The sequence below is a fragment of the Vidua macroura genome, chromosome 12 (genome assembly GCF_024509145.1).
Source record: "Vidua macroura isolate BioBank_ID:100142 chromosome 12, ASM2450914v1, whole genome shotgun sequence".
NCBI lineage: Eukaryota > Metazoa > Chordata > Aves > Passeriformes > Viduidae > Vidua > Vidua macroura.
The window spans coordinates 12346361-12358986 of NC_071582.1; the positions used below are offsets into that span (position 1 = coordinate 12346361).

Below are 12626 nucleotides of genomic sequence, written 5' to 3' on the forward strand. Positions count from 1 at the left end.
GAACATCACCCTGCATTGTGTAACCTGCTCTGATCTGAGGGGCAGGAAATCCACAAAAAGGATCATTGCTGCTTCACATTGTAGTTCTGGAACTGGCAATGACTGTGAAGCCTTTCCTTTTAGCAGCATGGGACTGAGAGCATAAGGACTAAATACTTGTGGGGATGTAGTGTACTCTTCTTTTGGGGAAAAACCAAGAATTCTCAATTCTTAGGAAAAGTCACTGTTTCCCATATCAAATTTGTTCTGTGCTGGTATCTTGTTTTCATGGCTACTGCTAGCACAGTGGCTGGGTGTGCTGGCGTAACATCTGCTAGCTTTTATTTGGTTTTGAAAGCTCTTGAGCTTTTTCTCTCCCACAAGTCTCATGTTAATGTGCCTTACATTCATGGCATGGATTACTGTGAGACTTCTGAAAGACTGATTGAAAATGGGAAAGTGCAGAGACAGCTCCTCTAGTGATACACTATCTTACACATCAAAAGAGCACAGATGAGAACATGAGAGATTGTAAAAACCCTCAGCTGGGAGGAGTTAGATAAACACTCACCAATGACCTGCCTGTTAAACCTTTTCCAGCATGTGTGAGTCTGAGAGATAAAGGGAGCTATAAAGGGGGAAGCAGCTGGCAGGGCACCAGACCAAACTGACCACAGCTCCCAAAAGGTTGTGGCCCAGGTTTGAAGAGGTGCATTCCCAAGGAATCAGTATGGAGCCTGAGGAGTACAGACAGAGAGGTGAGTGAACTGTGGCTCTTGCCAATAGTTAACATTTGCTCATGGAGATCAACTGTTGTAGGGCTGTGAGTGATACCCAAAATTAGGATGGGCTATATACTCTTTAAATGTGTACTTGGCCTTGGATCTGCTGAGGCAAAAATGTGTCCCAGGGTTGAGTTTAAATTAATGGATTTAGTGTCTGTGGGTAACTTAGCCTTTTTGGTCTTACATCTAAGATGCTGAGGGAAAGCTGCAAAGCTATAATTCTGAATAAACTTGTGCTAAGGGGTTATGCACAATAGCTTTTCACTGGCTTCACACCCTGAGACTGCAGTGGTACTTGGACAGTTCTGGAGATGGAGAGCTAACTTTGGTTCCAGATTGCCTTAAAAAGTGGAGAAAGGGTGTGGAGCTATGCAGCTGATTTCAGAGGATGCGAAAGTGGGTTTGCTATAATGACAAGGACGTGCAGGACATGAAAATTTAATTCCTGTGAAATGCAGTTTCAGTTAATTTGTAGACAAGAAAATCTAACCTTTCAGCAACCAAACAAACAATTTGTACCATGATTGGGTTTTAAAGGTACATTTGAACTCTTGGATGATGGCACTGAAAAAGCCCTGTGAGCCTGTTTTAGAACATTATTAGATGGGACAAGTAGGGGGGAGGAGCTGGGAGCAGTATTCCAATGCTGTTGGAATCTCTGTCCAATGCTAAGGACAGATTGTGTGGAGTGCCTGTACTGTTAGTGTTTCCCTAACTGAAACTGAAACCACTGGTTTGCCTCTTCCAGGGAAAGAGATGGTGGATTACATTTGCCAGTACCTGAGCAATGTGAGAGAGCGACGGGTGACTCCTGATGTACAGCCAGGTTACATGAGAGCCCAGCTGCCAGACTCTGCCCCAATGGACCCAGACAGCTGGGACGACATCTTTGGAGATATAGAGAAGATTATTATGCCAGGGGTAAGAAATAAAGTATAATCATGACAGGAAAAGGCCATTACTACCTGGGGTGAACACCAAATCCTGGGAAGGCGCAGATTCTGTAGAACATTGTTCTAGATAAGTGAAGTACCCAAAAATGTAGCATGAATCTTGTAGATGTTATGTCCATAGTTGTGTTCCTAACTATAATTTTAGGGGTTAGATTGTGAGTGTATTTTTTAACTACTTTGTATATAATTCATATTTGCTTATAGGGAAACAAATTCAGCAGTATGAGAAAATCATAAGCTTCACAATGTCTCTACCTGCTGAACCATATAATCTTAATTTCAGAGATGTGAAAACTGGGCACAGCAAGGTGAAACAACTCTTGCCCAACTTCATGCACATACAAGGCTTGTCTCCTGCACTTTGAATATAAACGTCTACTCCCTCTTGTACATGGATACTGCAGATTCTGCTAAGGGAATTCATATTACCAAATTGCATGTTTAATGTAAGAAGCTTTTTCAAACCCCGTTCTCAAATTTTTTTGTAGATGTTTGCAGAAACTTGATCTGATGTAGGAGAGGCAATCAGATTACGTGTACTTATGCCGGTGTGCCACACAGAATCTCATTCAGGTGTATAGAAGGGTTTATATAGTTGTAAATTGCTGTGTGCAGCTAAAGGCAACTTGTTTGAGAAAATTAGCAACTTTGTTGCAAGGATTACCTTTATAAAGATAAATATTTTGATGAATGTTTCTGACTCTCGTCTTTCAAACACGGCACAACATTCTTTCCTGTTCAGAATCTTTGTCTGCCTGTTTAATTCAGATAAATGCTTTTGCTGTTGCTTGCAATTTATCTGTTAATAATGCAGTGTTATTATCTGCTAGTGCTGCTCCCCTGTTGATATTATCTGTGCAGCCCTCTGCTAGCAGATATATAGTTGCATGTATTATGTTGCTGTAATCCTTTTCTCTCACTTCAAACAGATAGGAACCACTACATCTCATGCAAAGTTTTGTGACATTTTCAGACTAAACTTCTACATAATTCTGTTCTAGGTAGTCCATTGGCAAAGTCCACACATGCATGCCTACTTTCCAGCTCTAACTTCCTGGCCTTCACTCCTTGGAGATATGTTGGCTGACGCAATTAACTGCTTGGGATTCACATGGGTAAATTTTTTGTGGCTATTTTAGTCATTCCTCCCCTGTGCGTCATGTGCAAGACCAGGTCTTAGTCATTCTTTCTTGTTCTCTCAGTATAATTATTTGTTTAACCAACTGTATGTTGTTGCATAAATGAAAATTGTCACTTAAAAAAAAAAAACCCAAAAGAACATATAAGAACAAGCAATACCTAGTAGTAAGAGGTGAATTAAAAAAAATATACTAGAAATGTCTGTTTTCAAATTCTTTGCATATCCCACTGAGCATTGTTCCTTGTCATCTAGTCTCAGTGCCAAGACTCTTACACAAGCAGTGTAAGCAATAGGGCGGCCACCATCCATGTCTGCAGGCTAGATTGGGCTCCATTCCAGTTCTCCTGCTCCTTTGAGAGAACACACTTCCTATTTTTCTTCTTCTGAAAATAATTGTTTTGTATCCTGGGCCAGAATATCTACGTATTTTGTATCCTCCTGCAGCAGCTACAGAGCACTGCATGCTTATGACTCTGCACACCACAGTAGTTTCTGAAGCCATTGTTTTCCCCAGTGCCAAAGTTGCCCAGATTTTTAGATGTGTGTGTCTGTGTAAGAAAGTAGAAGCTCATAAGCCTATAAGAAATTGGTTGGTGTGGTCTCCATGCAGCTGTATCAGATTAGCTCGTTGCCTCTCAGCTCTCAGTTGGACTAGGGATCAGTGCCCAAGGTGAATTACAGCCTGATTCTCCTTTTTCATTTTTTTCTAGGCCTCCAGCCCAGCCTGTACAGAACTGGAAATGAATGTGATGGATTGGTTGGCAAAAATGCTGGGCCTTCCAGATAAATTCCTGCACCACCATCCTGATAGTGTGGGTGGAGGAGTATTACAGGTAGGGGAGTTTAGAGACGGCCTTATCAACATTTGTTTTCAAGTGAATTTCTCTCTGGGTGATAGTTTTCTTAGGGACAAAACCAACAAAATTTTCTATATGGCTCTGAATCTAAATTTGGCATTATTTTCCCAGATTTTAGTATTAAATGTGGTAGATTATAGAATAGAAACTGCTATTGCTTTTAGTGCTCTGTTATGGACAAACAGCAAGTATTGCGGTCTTTTTAAGGATAAATGAGTCAGATTTAATTTCTTTAATCTGTTTCACATCACCAAATTTTGCACTAAAGTGATTCTTACAAAATTAGAGGAGGAATCCTTATCACCATCCTTCTGCCACAGTTCTTAGCCACACAAGAAGTTATTTTTCCTTTTTCTCATGTCTACTTTTTGTCTCTGAGAGGTGCAAGGTCAAGGCCTGAACTGTTACCTCCTTCCAGAAGGTGTAAGCAAGAGTTCCCTGGAATCAGTGCTGCGTCTTTGTTATTATAAAGGGCTTTGATCATGTTTGTTATTTTATGGGAAATACTATGTTTTATTTGTAGAACAAAAGGAAAATGTAGCTTATTTACTCCCCAGAACTCAGTGCTGCATGTTAAAATATGCAGCAGTTAAAAGGCTTTGTTTTGTGTTGCTGGCCCAGAGAATTGCTCATCAGCTAATGACTCTCCACTGCGTCAGAGAAAAGCAGGAGTAGGAATAAAAGAGGGGGTGGGCAGCTGGGCATTTCACTGATTTCAGCAGATCCCTGGCAAAATAGCAAGGAAGTAGCAGTTGCAGTAAATGAGCAATGTCTTTGCAGAGCACTGTGAGTGAATCAACCTTGGTTGCACTGCTGGCAGCACGGAAGAACAAAATTCTAGAGATGAAGGTTTCTGAGCCAGACACTGATGAGTCCTCGCTCAATTCTTGCCTCATCGCTTATGCATCTGATCAAGTAGGTTCTTATGATTCCAAGGAAGACAAATTGCTTCTGTTGTCTCACTCAGCCTTTGCCATGTGAAGTCACATTTCTGTACAACACCACAAGAGTGCCTCCCAAGTGTGGACCAGTTCCCCTACTGCTGCTTTCTGCAGATGGGGAAGCTGACTCAGTGTGAGGCGAGGCTTTTAGGGTCTTGGCAGTCCTCAAGAGATTGTTTCACATGACTGATTTCTGCACTTCCTTCCTCTTTTTCACAAAGCCTTACTCCAGGAACTGTGTGCTGAGCTCATGCTGTTTCTTCCCAGCCTCCTTCCCCTCGGAGACAGGCATGCTCAAGGCACTGTTACCTAAATGCTGCTCCTGGCTGTGGGCTCCACTGTTGGCTTTTACCAGCAGACTTGTTCTGTCCTTGGCCTCCTGAACTGAGCAGTTGTGTTCCCCTGGGAAAACTACCACAGAAGACACACTCATGCTCATTCTCTCTTAGTATAACTAAAAGGACTGTATCTTGTAAGGTGTTTTGCTCTATCCAGAAGTAAACACACTTCAGGGGATTTATCTTCTTATGGCAGGGAGGAGGGAATAAACTGAGGCTGATTCATTTCTAGGAGGCTCTTTTAAGAACTGAGTTATGATAAATGGCCCTCCAAACACAAGATGAGGATGGCTATTATTATATTTTAGAAACCAGTACCCAAGTAAATGAAGCATTCTTTGGAATTACAGTGTACAATTTCTTACAGTTACAAAGAAGATGCTTTCAGACTTGTATTAATAGGGATTACAATAAGGTCATTATCTCTGTATTTCTTGCCACCACTGTCTTTCATAAAGCCATAACTTATCACAGCTGTTCAGCCTCAGAGCTTGAGGTCTTACTGTTTTTCTTATTTTAAAGGCACATTCCTCTGTAGAAAAGGCTGGCTTGATTTCTCTTGTGAAGATAAAATTTCTGCCTGTGGATGAGAACTTTTCCCTCAGAGGTGAAACTTTGAAGAAAGCCATTGCAGAAGACAGAAAAAAAGGCCTAGTGCCAGTCTTCGTATGTTCAACTTTCTGGTTGGGGATATTGACATAGTGTTATATTCTTAATGTCAACATGAAATTACATTTTAAAAATTTCCTGTTGTGTTAAAATACATTAGCTGAAGATTCAAATGTATACAAGAAGTTCTATTTTATTAAATAAAAAGTTTTAATGTTTTGATTGCCTGCAATAAGCTGCCCACTTTTAAAGTGTTGCATCCATGTATTAAAAGAAACCAAATCCATTATAACAGATTTTTTTTTCTAGGTTTGTGCAACTTTGGGTACAACTGGTGTCTGTGCTTTTGACAATCTCTCAGAATTGGGTCCAGTTTGTAAGTGTTTTGGGTTTTTTTTTTCCCTGATTTTGATCTATGAAAGTATCTAGAAGATACTCTTAGACTTTTTCATACCAAAATGAAGGAGAGCTGAGTTTTTCAGACATGTTTCAGGGATGACTGAAGTCAGTACAAGACTGCAGTGATTTCTGTAAGAATTAGGTTAGGATGCTGAAATACATTCCATTTTAGATGGGTGAAATTTGCCAACTGATAAATCTTTAATGTGGTTATTCAGGAAATACAGACTGTGTGGTACTGCTGTAGGATGGACACATTAATATTTAATCTAGCAAAGGAATTTTGAAGGTAGATTCTGGTAGGACAGCCTGTGGATCAATCAATATCATATGTAAACTTGACATGGTTGCAAATTCTATTCCAGCATAAATACTGACCAGTAGCTGCTGAAGATCTGAGGAGCTTTCTCTTATGGGTCAGATTGTGGTTTCTATTTCTGGGCCCTTTTTTGCTTGCCACTATGTCTTTATTTTGGCTTTGTGCAACTGAGGGGTACTGGGGAATTTCACTTAGTGAAAGGGCAGGTGAGAGAAATCAAATGTTAAAAAGACTCACTCACATAAAATATAGAATAGTGAATTTTATTACAGAGTCCACCTGGTTTCAGCATTATCCTATATTTTGACATTATGGATCCATACCTTTAGAATAAAACTAGATTGTCAATTGCTTGTCTGACTCTTCCAAAACACTGCTCCTGGTTTGCAGAGAGGAGAGTTTAGCATGCACTTTGATTCCCTATATCCCTTTCATAACAACAATCTCAATTCCAACAGGTGCTGCTGAGGGACTCTGGCTTCATATTGATGCTGCATATGCAGGAACGGCATTTGTATGTCCTGAGTTTCGATTGTTTTTGGATGGAATTGAATATGCAGATTCCTTTACTTTTAATCCTTCTAAATGGATGATGGTCCACTTTGACTGCACTGGATTTTGGTGAGTATAGTCAAAACACAAACAACACCAAAAGGATAACATGCAAATTGAAAAGTTTTTCTCTGCACTTACGTTGTTGACAGGGTTAAAGATAAATACAAGTTGCATCAAACCTTCAGCGTTAACCCTGTCTACCTCAGACATGCCAATTCAGAAGCTGCAATTGACTTCATGGTAAGTTCATATTTAAGTTGATATTTTATATTGCCTATAAAATTTTTAATCAGACTGTGAAATTTTTCTCACATTCTGGATTATGCTTATTTTATAGCTGGTCTTACTATGTAAACCAAATTATACTGAGATCCTAATGCAGAGAAAATAGCAAAACTTTGCAGTAAGCCCTGGTTATGAAGATTAATTTTAAAATTGCTTTCAGATTGAAGTACTTAAGATTTTTACACAGATGCAGATCCAACCTTGCCTTTCTAATGCAAAGGGTCATTTCTGTGTACTGTGTTGCTGTAGTAATTCCTACTGATGCCATTTTGGCTGGATTTCTTGTATCTCTGATATGTAATAAAAGAGAGAAAGGAATAAACAATGGAAAAGCCATGCACTGAAGCAGCAGGAGAATGAATTTCATTTTTTCTTCAGATTAAGGTATTCATAGGAGAGCTAAGAGACATTTCACTGCAGATACATCTTACAGCAGATTTCAGTACAGTAATACAAAGGAATATTCACTGCCAATTATTTCTGCTATGATCTCACCCTAGTCCTGAAAAGATAATTGTTTTCTTGAAATCAATAGTGCTTTTCACTAGAGTGGAGAGAGGGAGGGACGGAAACAAGGATATTGAGTCCCTCTTGTGGTTAAATTGGATCCTGCACGTGATTGTGTGGCTTCCCTGAAATATTCCTTTACAGGTTTTCTCACTCTTTTCCTTGGAGTAGGTGTTGCTTTTTCTGGAACAGTCTAGCCCAGTATCAAATCTTGCTATATATAATTTGTTTGGGAAAATGTTCAGGAAATTACAGGAGGTGAAGCAAGCACTAGTCAGTCCTAAAGTGTAAATGGCCACATATTAAATTGATTATGTTCTTAAATGCAAAAAGTTGTTGTTATAAGCTGGTGATTAATTTAAAATTCTAAACATATCTAAGCCATAAATTAAGGGGAATAGCCAATATCTAATTTTTGCAAATAATTGAAAAACATGGGGACATAGTGTTTCTTTGATGGCTGTTTCCTAGGCTTAGCAGATTTTCAGTAATATGACACTATTCATCTCAAGAGAGGTTTCTGACCTGAGTCTGAAGCAAGACATGTAGCAGTGGAAGGGGAACTCTCCCTTCTGTTGTTTCTGCACTCACTGATGCACTGTTCTGTTTTCACAGCACTGGCAGATTCCACTGAGTCGTCGATTTCGCTCTTTGAAGCTGTGGTTTGTGCTTCGTTCATTTGGGGTGAAAAAGCTTCAAGCTCACGTCCGACAGGTGTGTGAATTACCAGTGTGTTATGTTCAGTTCTTGGTAGGTGAGATTAGTACACTCAGAGATGCAGAGATGAGTAACAGAAATCCTCTCACACGCAAAGCTTGCATGTGAATTCTAAATGTGTCCTGGTTTTACTCTAAAATAATCTGTAGAGATTGACTGTGTAGACAGAACATTTCCTGTCCCCTTCTTGACAGCATTGGACAATGGAAAGGGACTTGGTCACTGCCTTCTGCACTTTACTGAGCCATAATCTGGAGAAGCTTTCTTTGAGGTCAAGTGGCAGCTGTTTGGGAGGCAGGCTGTGATGAATAACTGAACCACCACTATGAAAATGTACAGGCTTGAGTCTCTGATGAGTGTAAATATGAGGGGTCACATTGTGGATCAATGGTTGCTGCAAAAGGACTCTAATATGAGAAGGCACATTCTCTTTTAAAACCTGTAGAAAATCCCTATGTATAGGCCAGTTATTCATGTTCATTTTCAAGGGTTTGGGCAAATAGAGACAGACTTAAAAATTCTTAGCTTTGATATAATTTTTCTGTTTGCTCTTATTCATGCATTGGAGTGATGTGTTTCAGTAAGGAAAGGAATTCCTTTTAACTACCCAGTTTAGCATCTTACAAGTGGGTTTGTGACAAACAAATAGATAACTTTTTTTTGCCCCTTAATTGTAGGGTACTGAAACAGCCAAATTCTTTGAATCCTTGGTTAAAAGTGACCCACTCTTTGAAATTCCTGCCAAGAGACATCTTGGGCTGGTTGTATTTCGCCTAAAGGTAAAGATTGGCCCTTTTGCATGTCCCTTTGGAATGAACTGACCACAGCTGATCTCTCCCCAGACATTAATAACTGTGAATATATTTCCATTTAAGAATTTGTGATTGCAATTCTTAGATATGTTTGGATGTCACTGGAAGTTCTAACTATAGTATTTTTTAATTCATATTTGAAACAGGGTCCCAATTGGCTGACAGAAAAACTCCTGAAAGAACTAAGCAGTTCTGGCAGGCTCTTCCTCATTCCAGCAACCATCCATGACAAGTTCATCATCCGCTTTACTGTGACATCTCAGTTCACAACCAGGGAAGACATTCTGCAGGACTGGAGCATCATTCAACACACTGCAGCCCAAATCATTAGCCAGAATTATGGGTTGCACTACATCAATTCTGGTGATGGGGCAGGAATCCCCACTACAATAGTTCAGCCTACTTCTGATGCCATTAGCAATGTTCCTCAGCTTTACTTAGATGGAGGGAAATACAAAACACCTTCTAGAAAAACAGTAGTACAGCCTAAGAAATTATCAGTAAGTCCCAGTAAGTGTGTGATTAGTCAGCAGGTGAAAGGTCAAGAGAATCCCCTGGATGACTGTTTTCCAGAAGATGTCCAAAATGTTACCAAACACAAGTTAACTTCTTTTTTATTCAGTTATTTATCTGTTCAAGGCAAGAAAAAGACAGCACGTTCCCTTAGCTGCACCAGTGTGCCAGTGACTGGTAATCTGGAGCAATGTAACCCCAAAGCAGCAGCCACTGACAAGAAGGAGTCTCGTGCAAATGCCAGAGTTCTTTCCAGGCTGCCTGAAGACATGATGATGTTCAAAAAAGGTGCCTTCAAAAAACTAATTAAATTCTACAGTGTCCCAAGCTTTCCAGAGTGTAGCATTCAGTGTGGCCTTCAGCTGCCTTGTTGTCCTCTGCAGGCCATTGTTTAACAAGGAAGAGAGCTTGGTCCTTAGAAAGAGAACCAAAGTTTGCTTATTCACATGCAATACTACATGTTCTTTTGTTCAAAATGTAAGCCGTGGCAAGGACCACTGAGAAAATGCCTGTGCTTTTACTGGTGAAAACCTCATGTATTTATAGATTAAAGTGTCAAATAAATCTTGTAGGCCTATAACATGAAACCTTCTGTTTTGTAGACTGTGGTAAAGAAAATGCCAATTTCTACCTTACCAGTCCTGGTAATCCAGCTGGAAACCACTTTAGGCTGGAAGCACTTTGACAAAGTATGTTGGCCCTAGGAGGTGATAAACAATCCAGGTCTCTATTTGCACCACTGGTTTTTGGTTTTGTTGTGGGTTTTTTTTTTAATTTTTCTTTTTGTTCCTTTTTTTTTTTTTTTGGGGGGGGGGGGTGGTGTTGATACCTTGACTTAAACTCTCTAGACTGATATGAGGATCTATGTGTGCAGCAATGCCAACATCAGTTTTGAACTGTGCAGAAAGAAGGATGTAACCTCTCTAAGAGATTTTGCTGCAGGAGGGCAATTTTCCCAGAGTTAAATGGGTGCCAGCCCACCTGTTCTAATCAGCTAAGGGAGGCTTTGTGCAACCATGTTGCAAAACAGTTGCCCTTGCAAAGCACCTGTGGCCTTTCTCAGTATTACCTAAGGTCTGTACATCACAAATGCATGAGGAAAGAGAGGAGCAATGATATTTCCCTCTCTCTCATAACAGAGAACTGAAGGGGCATTATGGAATAAAGGGTCTTTGTACAGCAAAAAAATGTTTTGCTTCAAGAGACAAGTGATTTATGTATATAAAAAATTGGTGGCGGGGGGAGGGGAGAAAAATCTATTAAGGACAAATTTAAATTTAGGAATAGTACAGTTGAGTCAGGAAACATGGTGATTGATGGACTTTAGTCTGGGAAAGCACTGCTAGATGCTCACTGCTTTCCTTGTAGTTGTTTCCAGACACTTACAGTCACCCTGTCCTGAAGGCAGTGCACTCAGATAGATGGATCTTCCCTCTGATCCAGAACTACTATTCCCAGGTTACATAAACAATGAGCATGGTTAATGTCTAGGCCCTTATACAAAATCAGCTAAGCTCATCAGCTAAGATGTAGGTAGAGTTGGAGTAGTTCTGCTTCATTAAGACAATCTCATATTCACACTTTATTTCTGCTAAAAAATCAATAACCATGTTTCATATCACTTTTAATAGTGCTATTAAATCTTTCTGTTTACACAATAAAGCAATAAACACACAGTGAGGATGGCAAGATGCCTAGTCTTAGATGTTTAAATTTATATTCAGCAATAGGAAGTGCCCTGAGTTGGACACTTGTAATTTATAAGCATATCTAATGTGCTAGTAAGTAACAAAAGTGTGAGAAAGTTTTAGAAAATTATAGAAAGGCTTTTTCCCCACTTCCCGTCCTTTCTTCCATCTGTTTCTTTTATTATGTAATTTAATAGTATTTTGTTATACACTAAGAATCTTTTAAAATATATATTGACTTTTTAACTTGGAATACTTCCTTGAAAGGATAAGATTTTTCTGTCAGCAACAGACTAGTGTATTTATGCAGAATAAGTATGTTGGCTCTATGTCTTTCAGGAAATACAGGGCAGAGGGCACTGCAGTAGATGGTAGAAGTCAAAGATGAGCATGGAATGCTGGAATTGCAAAACACTGTTTCAAGGAGTGATTCAAGAAAGAAATCTGAACCACTGAGCAAAGATAAATAATGTGCATAAATTGCAAGGAGACTGTGGACCTAATTCTCTGTCCTGGCTTATGGTTATCATAAGGTGCTATAAAGACTGATTGATCCCTTTTTCCTTACTAAATTCTAACTGCAGTTCTACTACTGTGACATTCATTTTAGGCAAAAATATTTTTGGAATGAAGGAGGAACTGATATAATTGCAGTGATCCAAACCATCTATGAAGCACCTATGAGTAGCTACCCTGTGCAGAAAATAGCTTAAGTGCATCACTCTTTAAGCACTCACATTAACACTTTTACCTGGGAATCACCTGGCTTGGGTTAAGATATTTTGGCTACATAACCCCCAAAAGTCACACTACCCAAAAAAAAAAAGGTCCATAGGTTTCTGGAGAACTCCTCCTTTGTGGTGTGCAGCTGAAGTGCTCACTTAAGGTAAGTGTTTTCTCTATCCATTTTACCAGAATGTCAGTTAATGGATTGCCATTACTCCCCTATGCAAAAGAATGATTAATTCAAGCCAAAAGCTCCTTTGTTTTACTTGAAAAAAGTTAATGTTAGTATGCAGTGAGAGACTACAGACCTCATTAGGAAAGGTTTTTGCTGGGCTTCCTCCTTTCCCTTTATGGTTAAATTTTCAGCAAAATGTAACAAAGGTTCCCTGTTATTTAGTTAGCAAACAACAAGAAAAGTTGTTCAATGATGCCTGTGGCATACTGGATAGCTTTTGCAAATACCTAATGACCTGGCACCCTAGAGGTAAATAACCTCCAATAA

The 12626-nt window shown here is 39.5% G+C and overlaps 1 protein-coding gene and 1 long non-coding RNA gene across 5 annotated transcripts; one reads left to right on the forward strand and one right to left on the reverse strand.

The window, feature by feature from the left end:
- The first annotated feature begins 645 nt into the window (after window positions 1–645).
- HDC (histidine decarboxylase) lies at window positions 646–11614 on the forward strand. 4 transcript variants are annotated; one of them, XM_053988786.1, is made up of 14 exons: window positions 646–737; window positions 1513–1685; window positions 2719–2832; window positions 3569–3691; window positions 4496–4630; window positions 5517–5660; window positions 5913–5979; window positions 6780–6942; window positions 7026–7116; window positions 8284–8382; window positions 9063–9164; window positions 9344–9998; window positions 10313–10399; window positions 11079–11614. In XM_053988786.1, the coding sequence occupies exons 1-13, from the start codon at window positions 710–712 to the stop codon at window positions 10393–10395; spliced, it is 1977 nt and encodes a 658-aa protein (XP_053844761.1). In that variant the 5' UTR covers window positions 646–709; the 3' UTR covers window positions 10396–10399; window positions 11079–11614. The 4 variants fall into 4 exon arrangements, with proteins under 4 accessions (XP_053844761.1, XP_053844760.1, XP_053844762.1 ...); XM_053988785.1 differs by lacking the exons at window positions 10313–10399; window positions 11079–11614 and having other exon boundaries at window positions 9344–10290; XM_053988787.1 differs by lacking the exons at window positions 5517–5660; window positions 10313–10399; window positions 11079–11614 and having other exon boundaries at window positions 9344–10290.
- Window positions 10042–10806, reverse strand: LOC128813562 (uncharacterized). Its single transcript, XR_008439083.1, has 3 exons — window positions 10540–10806; window positions 10347–10410; window positions 10042–10124 (listed from the first exon to the last, which is right to left on the reverse strand). It is a non-coding gene; the product is annotated as an uncharacterized LOC128813562 (long non-coding RNA).
- Window positions 11615–12626: the final 1012 nt, after the last annotated feature.